This window comes from Canis lupus, chromosome 12, assembly GCF_011100685.1.
Source record: "Canis lupus familiaris isolate Mischka breed German Shepherd chromosome 12, alternate assembly UU_Cfam_GSD_1.0, whole genome shotgun sequence".
Taxonomy (NCBI): Eukaryota; Metazoa; Chordata; class Mammalia; order Carnivora; family Canidae; genus Canis; species Canis lupus.
In genome coordinates, this window is record NC_049233.1 from 11,707,145 (window position 1) to 11,723,615 (window position 16,471).

General features: G+C 48.9%; 1 protein-coding gene across 1 annotated transcript in view; it reads left to right on the top strand.

Annotated features, from left to right (window-relative positions):
• Window positions 1-16,471, top strand: part of PPP2R5D (protein phosphatase 2 regulatory subunit B'delta) — a 21,644-nt gene continuing 5,173 nt past the window's right edge. The window contains exons 1-3 of the mRNA XM_038554102.1: window positions 1-159; window positions 4,774-4,851; window positions 16,176-16,398. Coding sequence (XP_038410030.1) covers window positions 133-159; window positions 4,774-4,851; window positions 16,176-16,398 — 328 coding nt within the window. The 5' untranslated portion in view covers window positions 1-132. The remainder of the gene's footprint in view (window positions 160-4,773; window positions 4,852-16,175; window positions 16,399-16,471) is intronic.

Consider the following 16,471-nt stretch of genomic DNA (forward strand, 5'->3'; position numbering starts at 1 on the left):
GCGCAGACACCACTCGACCCGGGCGCAGCGCGCAGGCGGTGGCGAAGAGACGCCGAGCGGGCCGAGTGCGGCCGAGCAAAGCCGGAGCCGGAGCGGGGCCGCAGGAGCCGGGCTGGGTCCGGACGGGCCGAGATGCCCTATAAACTGAAGAAGGAGAAGGTGAGCGTGGCCCCTTTCCTCGCGCCTCCGCCTCGGGGCCTGCGCGGAGCTCTGGGAGAGGCCGAGCCAGGCCCGGGACAGCCCCAGTCTGACCCTCTCGTCCGGCCCCCGCAGGACTCCCGGGGCCAGCCCTCCGCCCCTGCTGCTGGCCGCACCCCCGGTCAGTGCGGCAGCTGGGAAGGCTCCCTCACCTTGCCCGGGATGGAGTCCCCACGTACACCTCCCTCCTTTCCTCCCTTCACCTACCCCCGGCCCTGGGTAACCACCTCCCTGCACATCTGCCCCACTCACAGGTCACTCCCCTGCTTTTTCTTACCCCCATCCTCGCCCCCCCCCCAACCGTTTACCCGTTCGGGACAGCCCTTCATCTGAGACTGCACCTCCCTCCAGCCCACCTCCCCCCGCCCCCCATTGCGCGCAGCCCCTACTCTTCTCTTCTTACGCCTGGGCCTGGGCCCGAGGCGGCCTCCTCCACCGTCCCCTACAGCCCCTTCTCCCTCCCCGCCAAGCTCCTTGACCTAGAACTGCTCTGCCTTCTCTCTCCTCCACCAAATCTGGCCTAGGCCCCTCCCTCTAGTTCTTCCTCCACACACAAACTTGTAAGCCAGGACACAGCCCTTCCTTCTGTTGATGGAACCTCAGAACGCCAATGCTGAAAGGGACCTCTGAGCGCATTCAGTGCAATCCTTAGTGATACAGATGAGGAGACTGAGGCCCCGGCAGGGGAAGGGACTTGGCCAAGGTCACACAGCCTGCTTGGAGGCCCAGCTGAAATATCAGGTCTCTTGACTTAAAGGCCTCCTCTGTACCAAAGCCTCCCTAACAGGCATCAACCGACTTGCAGGTTCATACTAAATCAGTTACCTTTCCTAGTCTGAGCAAGCTCCTCCCTTTATTCCTAATCTTAGGATAACCTTTGCATTTTTCCAATTTTGCACTAGTACTGGATTCTTGCCTTCCTTGGGCTACACCATCCTCAAATCGGGAATCTGCCCTTACTATCAGATTAGATTTCTTTCTTACCCCAAAGGCCAGCCATCCCCAGACACCCTTGACTTTGTCATGGTGTCCTGATACGGGCTGTTTCTTGATGTTACCTTCTTTCCCTTCCTCTTCTACCTCTGTACTGCCTTCCCGTGTTCTTCATCCCTGCCTTTCTCTACCTTCTATTTCCTGCTGTTGCTGAGGTCTGACTCAGAGGTGTGGTTCCTTTGAGGTACAGACTCACACAGAGGATGCTAGGATACCAGTTCCAGCCTCCCCCAGCTTCTCCTCTCCTGGGGTTGGCCCCTCGTAAGGGCTGGTTCTGGCCTGGCACTCTGCTCTGCTCAACCACTTTCTGACCCCAGAAGTGTCTTGCTTTCATTTGCCTTCTGATGGGCTGAGTTGCTGGGCTGCCATCTCTGACCTTATCAGTTCAATTCTTTATCTTGGAGCATTCAGGGATTTGTCAGGCAGCTCTGATACTGGGTTATCCCCAAAACTTCACAGGGTCAGAGGTTCTGAGTGCAGGGTTGGTGACGGTGTACTGGGCACTGAAGCTCCTGGATCCTGGGCTGGGCAGGTTGGTGTGCTCCAGTCAGGCCCTGTGTCCTTGGGGACTGGGCCTGCTGTGATGATTTGGACAGCTTAGCTGTGAATGATGCCCACACAAGTCAGCTATACCAGAGGCTAAGGGGCTCCTTCGAGGAGTGTGGAAGGGTATGGAATTCGGGGGAGCCAGTGAGGTCCCCACCTAGCTTTCTTGTTGAAACAGGTGCCATCTCATCTTCCAAAAAGCCTCCTTCTACTAGATGATTGAGAAGAAAAATTCTTAGACTTGCTAGAACCATAGGTATATGACCATAGTATTTGAGAAAGAATATTAGAAGCATTGGGGTGCATGGACCCAGGTATCTTTGATTCCCTTTAAGGTTTAACTTTCGGCTTTGGATTTCTGGTTGCATTTGGCCTCCTTCAACGGTTCACAAGTCCTGAGGGGGAAGAGGGGTGACAGTGTGACTGAGGTTTCCCTGGATGGGGTGGGAGCAGAGAGGAGGGTGGGTGGAGGATCTTTATTTTGCATCCGTCATCTCTCCCCGTTTTCATCTCTGTTCAATCTGGTCTTGGCCATCCTTCACAACCTTCTCCCTGAAACCTTTCCTGAACCCTCAGGAGCGAGGTCTCCCTCCTCCTCTGGATTTGCAGACCACCTAAAAGGTCACTTATGGTCCTTTTGTACTCCCTTGGACTGGACTGACTTGTGGACAAATCTTTTCTTCCCCCTTGAGATTACAACTAAGCTCCATTTTGGTTTGGCATCTTCCTTGCACACAGTAGGCACTCAGTAGATGGGTGCTGAGGATGGGTGCTGAGTCAGTCCCTTGCGGGGATTTGCTCCCTCCTCTTCCTGAACATCCTGCTCTGGGACTTACCTCTTTTAGGTTTCCAAGCAGTGTACCCCTGCTCCTTTCTACTTTCTTCTTGTTTTTAATAATAGTAATAACACTGACTAACAGTGGGATTTTCCGTGTGCAGAACCATGTGCTAAACGGAAGTAGGTAATGTGATTGTTGTCACTTAAAAGATGAGGACTGAGGCTCAGAGAGGCTAGTTAACTTGCTTACGATTATGGAGCTAGTAATAGTTGGGCCCAAAACAGTGTGGGCTCCAAACCACAGTGCTGGATGGCACTTGACTCCTGGGCTGCTCTGGGGTGTGCGGTGGTGTGTGCACTTCACCTGTTCTGCAGAGCTAGGGAGCGAGGGTGGTGGGTGCGGTTTCCCCCACGCCCACACACCCAGGCAGCTGGGATCTCTCTCAGGCACACTCCCTGAGAGATAGGTTTGAGTGCTGTAGGGCTGGTGGAGGGGTAGTCAAGGGAGAAGGAGCTTGCAGTCCAGCAGAGATGGAACACATACAAAGATGGATCAGCTTTATCCAAGGGGCCCATGTCTGGGGAATGTGTGGTCACCGCAGGCTCTGAGCCATACTCCTTGGCCCTCACGAGGGGTTTGGTGTGCTCAGCCTGGTGAGTGGACAGTGGGAATGGTGCTTAGCCCAAAGAAGGAGCATCTTGTGACACCTGGAGCTGCTTCACACCTGAGAAGGGCTCTCTTTCTCCCTGCCCTCTCCTCCAGCCCACCCAGAGCTCTGTTCCCCCAGAAATCCTTGTGCGCCCATAGCCACTATGACTTAACATTTGTCACTGAAGGGGCTCTGGGGCCATTGAATGGCAGAATGTCGGAGGCGGAAGTGACTTCCAAGGTCCTCCGACCAAGTCTTCTTTTACGGCTTGAATCTCTTTCTGCTTGTGCTTTAAAGGGGTCAGGAATGCTCCTTTGCTTGAAGGCTCTTGGGACTGGGGAGCTTGCAGCCCCACAAGGCAGCCAGTTGCTGTGCTGCTGCTCTAGGAGAAAATTCTTCCTTGTTTGGAGCCTCAGCCTGTTTTCCTTCCACTCTAGCCCATGGCTCTTGGGCCTCTGGATCCACATAGGGCAAGTTGCATCTTTAGTCCACATGGAGCTCTTCATTTATTCGGTAAAACCCTCTCTTGCTCGCCCACCACCAGGACTCCTCCCTTCCATTGTTAGCCATCTCAGCCTTGCAGCTGTTGCTCTCAGGACAGGCTTTTGAATCCACTCCCAGTATGGGTTGTATTTCTCCAGAAGAAAACCTAGGATTTGCCTTTGTCCCTCCCAAAGTCTGATTGATGCTCACGACTGAGCCAGATCCTCCCAAGTAGCCGCACGAAGTGCCAAGGACAGGGGTGCTTCCGCGTCCCCCAGTGCCAAGCACTCCACACTCCGTCTGTTAACCTGGATGGAAGGTCATGGGTGCTGTGGCAACCCTGGCACGTGGATGATTTGTGTTGAGCTTGCAATCAGACCTAAATACCCAAGTCTTTTTCACATTTTCCCTGTCCTGTCCCCATGTAGTTGCTTTTTTTGGCCCAAGGCATAGGAAGAGACGCTGGGCAGGCCGGAGCTCTGAGCCAGCGGCCCGGTTCCCGAGGGAGACTTCAGACTAGCGCTCATCTTTGTAGCCATTCAGGGTCTTACCCTTATCCCCGTCTCTGTGCTTGTCCGCCAGGGCTTTCTCAGGATGGTTCTTAAACCTGATCATTCCAGTAGCACCCTCTAGTCTGGGTGTTATTTGTAATTTCCCCAAAAGGCTTCCAGGCCTTTGCAGATGAACTTGGGGGAGAGTGGTGACTCCCTCTCCTCCAGTATGAGAGCCTTAGGTACCCCCTTGCCTGCTCTAGCCAGAAGCCAGTCTGAGTAGCATGTTCCATGGTGCCTCCCCTTAAAGCTCCTCTCCCTAATTCTTGACAGAGACCCCCCAGACCCTAACTCATACACCAGCCATGTCAGGTGACAGAACATTATCTTTCTTGATTGTTGTGTCTTCAAGATGTCTTCCTGACCAGGTTCCAGACTGTTTGGAGGAACTGACTCTCCCTTGTGTACTCCAAGCTCTCCTCCCCCAGGCTAGGTATAAGGTAGATGCTCAGTGATTATGATTGATTGATTGATTCAATTGGACAGAGATAATTAAAACAGAGACCTAAGGGGTCTAGAGGAAGACTCTCCCTTCCCCTGGCATCTGCTAACTACCTCCATCTTTCCTCTTCAGGAGCCCCCCAAACTCGCCAAAGGCACGGCCAAGCCCAGCAGCTCGGGCAAGGATGGTGGAGGCGAGAGCACCGATGAGGTAATGAAAATGGGCACAGCCCTAATTACTGTGCAGGCACCAGCTCGAAATACTTGCTGGCTAGTGGGGTGAGGGATCCCAGGGGGCCAGAAGTTAGCCCGGCAGAAGGGAAGGGGACTTCCCCAGCCTGAGAGGGGCTTGGACAGCCCAGCCAGGTAGCTGCCCTCAGGCAGCCAACCCCCTTTGGCTGGTGTAGAGCAAACGGAGATTCTGCAGGTCTTCCAGACTGCCCAGCAATTCCTGTAAAAGTCCTTTTTCCATCTGCCAACTTTGAGTGATGAGAATTCCTTTGTCCCTAGGGCAAAAAGCTAGGGGTACCAGGTCCTGGGGAGAAGGGGAAGAGTACATGGGCACCCAGGGTGGGTGTGAGTGGCTTCAGCCCGGCCCGGAGTAGGGCAGAGGGTGGGGAATGACTGGTGTCCCTGAATGTGGCAGGCAGGCTGGGCCCACTGCCCTTGGTTCTGATTATGGGGAGCTCCAAAAGGACAATCATGAGCAGAGGTCAGCACAGCTTGGCAGTCTAGGGCTATAAAGCAATAAATGGCAAGCAGAGAGAGCACTGGAGGGTGGAGAGGTTTAAGTCCACAGTATGTCCAGGAGTGTACTCAGTGGGATGCTCAAGACGGTGGCCCATCCTATGAACATGTTGAGCAAGCTTCTTGGTTACTTAGAAACTGATGGTCCTGAACAATTCAGAGGGATGGAGGACAACAGGAAATAGCTCTCTAATTATGGGCAGAGCTTGTGGGTTTTTTGGGAAGAAGAGATCGATTAACAAGTGTTTGGGGTTAACCCTGGATTTAGATTTTTCTAGGTCTACTTCTGGTCCCTATCACCCCTCTAAAGAGATACAAGCACTTTTCACACTTTTGACCATCGTTTTAGGACTCACTTAAGTAAACAGAAGAAGCAGGATAGATTTTTCCCCATTTTACAGATATGGAAGTTGAGGATCACAGAAGATGAATTCCTCCTTCCTCTGCACTGACAGTAATCCAAACATGTCTATAGGATAGACCTACACTTGGTGGTTTAACTATCTGTCCAACATGTGTTTCTCCTCACCAGACTGTGGATTCCAAGGGAAGGAGCTGGGTATGCTGGAGCTGGTTCATTGCGTTTTCCCTGCACCTGTGTGCTCATGCACTTGGTTCTTTTTTAGAGGCAGGGGGAAGGTTTTTTTTTTTCTTTTTTTTCTGTCTTTCTTTCTTTAAAGCAATCTCTACACCCAACCTGGGGCTCAAACTCATGACCCCCAAGATCAGGAGTCAAATGCTCTGCTGACTGAGCCAGCCAGGTGCCCCTCACACACTTGGGTCTTAATAAATCATCAGTGCTCCTGGGAAACACTCCCTCTGGGTTCAGTCTCCCTTGTAGGAATGGTGACATCTGTGAGACCCACAGGGAAGGTGGCTGGGAGCTGGCAACTGACATTCAAAGCAGCAAGAGAGACTTAGAAACAGGATTTAAAGGGAAAGAAATGAATAGTCAGGGGGCTGTTCTCATCGTTTGCCTAACTAACTCCTACTTGTTCAGTTACTAGATAGATTGATCTCTTGTCCTAAAAGCAGCCTTCCTTGGCCACCTCCCCTTTCCTCCCTGCCAGGACGTGGTTGGGGCTCCTGCTATTTGCCCTTCTGGCACCTAGTCGCACCCCACAGCAGTGTTTAATCCCAGCTGTAATCAAATAATTTGATATGAATTCGTTGTTTATCAGTTTTTACTTTTTTTTTTAAGATTTTATTTATTTATTTTCATGAGAGACCCAGAGAGAGGCAGAGACACAGGCAGAGGGAGAAACAGGCTCCATATAGGGACCCCAACACAGGACTCGATCCTGGGACTGCAGGATCACGCTCTGGGCTGAAGGCAGGTGGTAAACTGCTGAGCCACCCAGGCGTCCAGGTGCCCCAGTTTTGACTCTTGTGTTAGCATGTGGGTTCTGTGAGCCTCCCCTTCAATGCTGAAGGGCCTGGCACTCTAGAGGTATCAGTATTTGAATGCATTAATGACCATAAAGCAAACCAGTCAACTTCAAAAGAGTGGTGGAAGTAACCTTAGAGTCTAACCTTCTGCTTTCATAGGTAGGAAAATGAAAGCTCAAACAAGGTAAGAAATATGCTGAGACCAACTGCTGGGATATCTCTAGACACATTGGTTAAAGGCAGTGGATTGATATAAGGCCTTTGACAAAGGAGAGTGTTGAGTTCACCTTAGGCTCTGTTCTGTGAAGTGTTGCTCAGGGCTCACCTATGTGAGGCAGCGACAGGAATTCTGCATGATTTTCCAGACGTGCACCCTGGTGGCCCTAGGCAGAGGAATGATGGGAAAGTTGGGGGCTGGGCTCAGGTCATCGAGAGCTGTTTGGCACAATCCTTTCCTTGCTTTTTCTAGTCCAGAATTTAGAGGCTCTTCTAACTAGATTTACCCTCCATCATGCATTTGCTAGAGCCTTTTCAATTGATCCTAATAATTATAGCAGCCACCATTTATTTTATTGAGCAGCTACCTGTGTGTTAGTTTCCTAAGCAGCCATAACAAACAACCACAGACTAGGTGGCTTAAAATAACTGAGATTTATTCCCTCACAATTCTAGAGGCCAGAAATCTGAAATCGATATGTCAGCAGGCCATGTCCCTCTGAGGTTCTAGGGAAGACTCTCTCCCATGCCTCTCTCCCCAGCTTCTGGTGGTCTTCACCAGTCCTTGGTGTTCCTTGGCTTATGGATACCTCACTGCAATCTCCTCCTCTGTCTTTACACGAGGTTCTCCCCTGTGTGTCTCTATGTCTCTATGTTCACATTTCCCTGTTCTTTTTTTTTTCAAGCTTTATTTATTCATTTGAGAAAGAGAGAGTAAGAGCAGGGGGAAGGGCAGAAGGAGACAAGCAGACTCCCAGTTGAGTGGGTAGCCCAACTTGGGACTGGATGCCAGGACCCCGAGATCATGACCTGAGCCAAAACCAAGAGTCAGATGCTTATTGACTGAGCCACCCAGGAGCTCCTGCATTTCCCTCTTCTTAGGAGGACACTAGCCATATGGGGTTTAAGGACCACCCTAATTTGATTGTGTCTGTAAAGACTCTTTCCAACTAAGGTCACATTCACAGGTGTCGGGTTGACTTGATTTTGAGGATGGGCACCATTCAGCTTACCAGACTCTGTCCTAAGACCTTTGCTTGCATTTAGTCTTTTAATCTCATTTAATCTAGACAACACTCCCCTGAGGTCATTCCATTATCGTCATCATCCCCATTTCACAGATGAAATTGAGGCTTAGTGACGTTACATAGCTTGTACTCAGCCAGTAAACAGTTGAGTTGGAATGCAATTCAGTGTGGTGTGGCTCAGGAGCCAATTCTCCTGTGTTCTTAATGATATGATACACTGGGTCTGTGATTTTTGAAGAGTCTTAGAGCGGAAAGGAGCCTTGAGAGATTAGGTCAGACTCACTGTTGACCCACTACTGTAGGCAACGGTCCTTCCTGGTCTGTCTCTGAAGGAAGCAGCTCACTGCCCTGGACTCTGTACTGTGCCCTGTCCTGAGTTCTGGGTGCAGGGGACAGAGGGAGGAAGAAATGATCCCAGTCTCACCCACTTCAGCGTGTCCTCCCAGTAGCCAGAATTATTACCCTAAAGACTTGTTTTTGTCTTATTGATCCTCTACTTAAAAAGCTCTGTTGACATCTCATGGCTTATAGGTTAAAATTCAGACTCCCACTCTGGACCCCTGTGAGCTGGCCCTACCCCATTCTTCCACTATCCATCCTGGTTTCTCACCCCGCTGGACTTCCCATCTTCTGATACAAGCCCTTTTCTGACTCTGGGCCCTTATGGGTGCGATTCCATTGGTGTGGCCTGTTTACTTTTCTGCTATGTTTCTTTGCCTGCTTAGCTCTGTTTGTCCTTTGAGAGCCAAATCAAAAGTCACCCCTTCAGGGGGCGCCTGGGTGGCTCAGTGGTTGAGTGTGTCTGCCTTCAGCTCAGGTCATGATCCCGGGGTCCTGGGATCAAGTCCTGCATTGGGCTTACCATGAGGAGCCTGCTTCTCCCTCTGCCTGTGTCTCTGCCTCTCTCTCTGTGTCTCTCATGAATAAATAAATAAAATCTTAAAAAAAAAAAAAAGTCACCCCTTCAGAAGTGTCTTCACTAATTGTTCAGCTAGAGTTTCTGTTCCTCAGCAGCATTCTCTATTTCTTTATTTCCCTGGTACCAAGAGCTGCCTGCCTGTTAGTCTTGCCCATTGGACTGTGAGCTCTTTGAGGGCAGGGGCCACATTTTAATCACTAAGGCTTAGCATGATGTTTTAGTCAATAAATGAAGGAAGAAAATAATGAAACACAACTAGATAGAGCTCTGAGATGTCAGGAGAGGAGAGAATACTTCTGTGATCTTGGGGGTTTTAAACTAAAATGATCTTTTTTTTTTAAGATTTTATTTATTAATTCATTAGAGGGGATCCCTGGGTGGCGCAGCGGTTTGGCGCCTGCCTTTGGCCCAGGGCGCAATCCTGGAGACCCGGGATCGAATCCCACGTCGGGCTCCCGGTGCATGGAGCCTGCTTCTCCCTCTGCCTATGTCTCTGCCTCTCTCTCTCTCTGTGACTATCATAAATAAATAAAAATTTAAAAAAAAAATAATAATTCATTAGAGACACACACAGAGAGAGGCAGAGACACAGGCAGAGGGGGAAGCAGGCTCCACGCAGGGAGCCCGATGTGGGACTCGATCCCGGGACCCCAGGATCATGACCTGGGCCAAAGGCCGGCCCTAAACTGCTGAGCCACCCAGGGATCCCCTAAAATGATCTTTATTTGACTATTAATTCATTGAACAAAAGCTATGATTTTTTTTTTTAAGATTTTATTCATTTATTTGTGAGAGACACAGGCAGAGGGAGAAGCAGGCTCCATGCAGGGAGCCCAATGTGGGACTCGATCCCAGGTCTCCAGGATCACGCCCCGGGCTGAAGACGGCACTAAACCACTGAGCCACCCGGGCTGCCCACTTTTTTTTTTCTTAAAGTTTTTATTTAATCTCTACACTCAATGTGGGGCTCGAACTCACAACTCTGAGATCAAGAGTCACCTGGGATCTCTTTCTTACAGTACTGTTTTTTTTTTTTTGTTTTTTTTTTTAAGTACATTCCGATGCCCACCATGGGGCTTGAACTCAGGACCCCAAGATCAAGAGTCAGATGCTCTACCAACTGAGCCAGCCAGGTGTCCCCTTAAAATACTTTCTCTCTCTTTTTTAAAAAGATTTTATTTTTTATTTTTATTTTTATTATTTTTATTTTTAAAGATTTTATTTATTTATTCATGATAGTCACACAGAGAGAGAGAGAGAGAGGCAGAGACATAGGCAGAGGGAGAAGCAGGCTCAATGCAGGGAGCCCGATGTGGGATTCGATCCCGGGTCTCCAGGATCGTGCCCTGGGCCAAAGGCAGGCGCCAAACCGCTGCGCCACCCAGGGATCCCTTATTTTTTATTTTTAAGTAATCTCTGCACCCAATGTGGGGCCAAACTCACAACCCTGAGATCAAGAGTTGCATGCTCAGGCAGCCTGGGTGGCTCAGCAGTTAGTGCTGCCTTCAGCCCACAGTGTGATTCTGGAGACCCGGGATCGAGTCCCACATCGGGCTCCCTGTATGGAGCCTGCTTCTCCCTCTGCCTATGTCTTTGCCTCTCTCTCTCTCTCTCTTTCTCTCTCTCTCTCTCTCTCTCTCTCTCTCTCTCTGTCTCTCATGAATAAATAAATAAAATCTTAAAAAAAAAAAAAAAGAGTTGCATGCTCTACTGACTGAGCCAGCCAGGCGCCCCATAATACTTTGTATAGTACTTAATTTCTATCTCATACTCTAGGTTTAAATATTTAGGTGTGATTATTAATGGTGGCTATGTTAGGATCTGGTTGGACTAGGATTTGTTCCGGGGCAAGTTTAGTGGCAGTCTCCTGAATGTGAGTGTGGTGCATAAATTTGAAGTCCTACTTGATTGCTAGAGGCCTGAAACTAGGAAAGCTTCTTGGAGGTGGGAGGAGCCGGCACTTCAGGCAGAGAAGATGGCCACTACAGAGTCTCATAAGTGGGACCAGGAGAACATAGTAGAGGGGGAGAGCAGGTTGCCTGGGTTGCCTTTGGTCAGCGTCCCCCCATGCTGGGAGGGTTGCAGAAGGTTCCCCAGGGGACTTAGCTGCCTCCCACCTCCACCCCAGGTCAGTAGGGAAGTTATAAGCTGAAGCTTTGGGGCACCTGGGTGGCTCAGTCAGTTAAGTGTCTGACTCTTGATTTTGGCTTGGGTTGTGATCTTGGGGTGGTGGAATTGAGCCCTGCATTGAGCTCTGCGCTCAGCAAAGTCTACTTGTCTCTCTCCCTCTGCTCCTCCCCTTCTCGCATGCTTAAATAAATAAATAAATAAATAAATAAATAAATAAATAAATAAATAAAATCTTTAAAAAAAAACAAAACTGAAGCTTTTACAGGGCGCCTCCCTGGCTCAGTCAGTGAAGCATGCAACTCTTGCTTGATCTGGGGTTGTAAGTTCAAGCTCCACATTGGATTTAGAGATTACTAAAAAATAAAATCTTAAAAAAAATGTTAAAAAAAAACTTGAAGCTTTTAGGAGAAAGTTGAACATGAAGTGAGTCGCTGGCATAGCCCCATGCCTCCCTTCTGACAAGCATGTTTCCTAATGAGGAGTGAATAGACTGGGGAATGCCTCATTGAGGCTTGGCAGCCAGGCGCTTTGCTGGCTGGACCAGCTGTCTCTCAGATGCTTCTTGTGTCTGGGCCTGGGAGCCAGTGGTCCTTATAAAACCAGGGTGGCCCAGTGGGGTGGGGTGGGGCAGGCTAAGCTCAGCTACTCTTGGGCCACCCCTGCTTTCAATGATGCAATCCTAGTGGGAAAGAGACCTTAGGCTTCAACCTACTGGTTTTTAAACTTTAATTTTTAGCCGCGGGACCCTCTGTTCTCTTAACCTTACTCGGAGAATGGTAGGGAAAGCACAGATTTGTCCATTTCTCTGTTAGCAGAGAAAATTGAGGCCTTGCTTCTCCCTTTCTGAGGTGAATGCCTCCCTTCCCTGGATCTCCCCCTAGAACGAGGTTTGTGGAGGTGCAGGGGGTCATCTTATCTGGGAGGATGGAGAGAGACATGCTCTTCCTCAGAGTTTTGTTCCTCAGCTGCCACTGAGCGCCTTGGCCTGGTATCATAATGTTCCTCTCTCCTACTCTGCCCCTGGCTGACACCATACAGTGCTCTGTTATGATGGTTCCCGACTTGGGACAGGAGATGCTTGGGCTTGGCCCCCTGTCAACCAACCACTCAGACCTTCATTGAATGCCTGTTAGGTGCCAGTGCTGAGGGGACCCAGAGGGATGCAAACCAGGGCCCTGGCTTTCAAGGGACTTATCTAGTTGGACATGTGAACACACTAAGCAAGAGGCATCACCAGGGCTGGTCACAGAACCAGTGAAACAGACAAGTAATATCAGGAGGTTGAGGGTGGGGACTGGACACTGAAGGCTGGAGTTGAGGCGGCTTTTTGGAAGAGGGTGGGAACTTATTAAATGGATCTTGAAAGATGAAATGCTTTCTTGGGTGCCCCCATTGTATTTATTATTATTATTATTATTATTTTTAGAGAGGGGGTCAGAGAGAGAGAGAGAGAGAGAGAGAATCTTAAGCAGGCTCCAAGCCCAGCACCAGGACCCAATGTAGGGCTTGATCCCACAACCCTGTGATCATGACCTGAGCTGAAATCAAGAGTCAGATGCTTAACTGGTTCCCTCATTTTATTTTATTTTATTTTATTTTATTTTATTTTATTTTATTTTGGTTCCCTCATTTTAGACCAAGAAAGATAATGGACCCATAGGAACATTTGAGGTGTACTAGCTTCAGGAATTTCCAGGTTGCATTCCTAAAATTCAGTGATGAGAAAAAATTAATCATGATAATCTTAGGAGACACTTGTAAAGCTTTTCTGTGAGCCATATAGTGTTCAGTTAAATCCTTATTACAACCTTATGAGGTAGGTACTATTGCATCTCCACTTTACAGATGAGGAAACTGAGGCAGGTAGACTATTAGGACTTTCTGGAGGTTACTTGGCTAATAAATGACAGAGCAGGAGTCAAACCCAGGCAGTCTAGCATGGGTCTGTGCTCTTGACACTAAGCTCCACAGATGAGGGTTTGGTTGTTCCTACAACAGGGAAATGAAGGCTTGAGGTAGGAGTGGGTCTGATGCACACCAATCTCTGGTCTCCCACCCCTCTGCCTCTCTCCCCTGTCTCTCATCATGGTGGGATCCATCTGCCATATGCAGGAAGAGAGATCCCAGACTCCATGGTGCCTTGCACAGTCTAACCATTTTCACCCTGGCTGAGTGCTGGTTGTAGCAGGAGAGGTGTGTGGCGGCTGCCCTTGCCCCATTTCCTCGCACTTCTCCAGTCAAATTAGTGTATGGAGTGGTCATTTCAGGTGGAGGAGAGGCCCAGATGGCCAGAAAGGTAATGAGCCACATTGGACCCACCCACAGGCCTGTCCCAGGCTGGATCCAGTGCTTCTCTTCTCTCTTCTGAGTCCCAGATAGGTCACAGGCTTGACATAATTGTTTCTATAAAAAAAATTCAAGCCTACAAAGCATAACATTTCTGTCCTCCTCCCTTTCCCCTATCCCAGAAGATTTCACGTTCTCTCATTCTTGTGGTAAGAAGTCAGAGTTTAGGGAGGAGGCTGGAGGAGTGGTGGGGATGGCAGGTATGAGGACAGACTTCTCCTGTGGTAGGGGCACCCACCTGGCCATGGCCTCAGTCCTCTGGGGACTAGAGTTGTCCTGTGGCTCAGCCTCTGCCCTCTCCCAGCAGGTAGTTACCTGACAGTACCCGTGGGTGGACAGACCTGCAAACACCTGTGCGTAGCCTTCTGAAAATGGGTTTGATGGGGTTCCAACACCCGCATCTGGGAGGAAGTAAAGAGATTGCTCTAAAAAATTAGCTGTTTTTCTCCAATTATGTAAAAAGTGTCAGCTTATAGAAAATTTTATTTTTTATTTTTTTATTTTAAAAAATATTTTATTTATTTATTAATGAGAGAGAGAGAAAGAGAGAGAGAGAGGCAGAGACACAGGCAGAGGGAGAAGGAGGCTCCATGCAGGGAGCCCGACGTGGGACCTGATCCCAGGGCCCCAAGATCACGCCCGGGCCAAAGGCAGGCGCTAAACCGCTGAGCCACCCAGGGATCCCCCTTGTAGAAAATTTTAAAAAGAAAAAAGTCATATCATTCTGCTACAATAGGAGATAGTCATGAACACGGTGGACTTGCTCTTGTTTTTTCCTTCTTAACTGGGTTTTGGGTTCTGTGCATGTGTTATAATGTGGGTGAGCTCATTTTGCATGTACAGTTTTGCATTATCCTTATTTAACTTAGCATAGGAAGCAATTTTCTGTCATTACATAGTTTTAGACTTCATTTTGTTTTATTTTAAATTTTTATCAACACGACAACATGTACATCATCCGGAAAGTCAGATACTACCCTTGGCTTTATGATGAAAAGAGCAGCCCCTGCATAGCCTCCTACTCTCCTGCTGCTCCATGGTGACCACTTTCACCTCCCCTTTCCTTGGAAATTGACTTCTGTACTTCCAAATAAGATTCTTTTACTGCTTTTTATTTTTTCTTTAATTTTTGAGTGTTAGATAGTATCTACTGACTTTTCTACTATGGAGAATTAAGGCCTCAGTGTCTTACATATCCAATACAGATGTCTCCTGTGCTCCCAAAATACTTATAACCAATTTTGGGCAAATTACTATGGCTGTGTAAATGTTTTCCACAGCTGAACCATGTATGATTACATTTAGTACATTGTTTTGTTTTTATTTATTTGAGAGAGAGAGCAAGCGTAAGCAGCGGGGAGCAGCAGGGAGAGGGAGAAGCAGACTCCCCCTGAGCAGGGAGTCCAATGCAGGGCTTGATCCCAGGATCCTGGGACTGTGACCTGAGCCACTCAGGTGCTCCTAATACATAGTTTCTATAAACATAATTTAAACTCCATGATTTTCCATCCATCCATCCATGAAGCCTTTTTTTATATTAGGATTTTTTTTTAAAGATTTATTTATTTATTTATTTATTTATTTGAGAGAGAGCACACGCACACCTTTCAAGGGACAGGGAAGGGTAGAGGCAGAGGGAGAGAATTTCCCCCCAAGCAGACTCCCCACTGAGCGTGAAGCTGATGCGGGGCTTGATCCCAGGACCCTGAGAAAATGAATGACCTGAGGCAAAACCAAGAATCAGACACTCAACCGAACTGAGCCACCCAGACACCTCTGTCGGATTTTTCTTGAGCTATATTTTTCATAGTTAAAACTACTGAGATACAAGAGTGAATTTCTTTAACTTTTTTTTGAGGGGGGAGGGGATTCTTTTACCTGAAGAATGTGATGCATTTAATGAAGCAGTAAAGTACATTAATCTCAAGTGTGCTGATTAATTACTTTTTTTTAAAAGATTTTATTTATTCATGAGAGACATGCAGAGAGAAAGAGGCAGAGACACAGAGGGAGAAGCAGGCTCCATGCAGGGAGCCCGATGTGGGACTTGATCCCAGGACTCCAGGATCACGCCCTGGGCCGAAGGTGGCACTAAACCGCTGAAGCACCCAGCTTGCCCAAAATTTTTTTTTCTGCTTAATGAATTTTCACTTATGTTTCCGTTATGAACCACCTCCCAGATCCAGTCAAGATATAGAATATTTCCATTACTCAGAAGGTTCCAGGTCCCTTCTTGGTTAAGCCCACACCCCTGCCAGCCCTGTCCTGGTGAGATAGCCACTTTTCTGTTACCATCAGTCCATCAATTAGATTTGCCTGGTCATGAACTAGAACAAACATTTTTAGGACTCTTTTTTTTTTTTTAAGATTTTATTTATTTATTCATGAGAGACACAGAGAGAGAGAGGCAGAGACACACACAGGCAGAGCAAGAAGCAGGCTCCCCACAAGGAACCCAATACAGGACTTGATCCCAGAACCCAGGATCATGCCCTGAGCCACCCAGGTGTTCCCGTTTTGAGACCTCTTGATGCACAGGCAGTGGGCACCATTTTGGAAGACATAGCTTCTTGACCACTGTCTTCCAGGGATGATAAATCTTAGTTATCTCTGACGTTGACTGGAGCTGCTCCAAGGTAGGAGACAGCTGCTTGGCTGCCAAAGCCTGTATTGGCGTAGATGGACGAGGGGGTGAGCGGCGGTCCAGGGTGGGAGGCATACCTTGAGGGGCGGACTTCAAAGAACCACTTGTTTGACTAGGCCCAGCCCCAGCCGCAGCCCCAGCCCCAGCCGCAGCCGCAGCCGCAGCCCCAGCCACCATCATCCAACAAGCGTCCCAGCAATAGCACGCCACCCCCAACGCAACTCAGCAAAATCAAGTACTCTGGGGGACCCCAGATTGTCAAGAAGGAGCGACGGCAAAGCTCCTCCCGGTTCAATCTCAGCAAGAACCGGGAGTTGCAGAAGCTTCCTGCCCTGAAAGGTACTTGGAAAAGGTCCAGGGGGTTGGTGCACCAGGCCTAGGGGTCGCCAGGCATTGGCAGACTGGAGGTTTG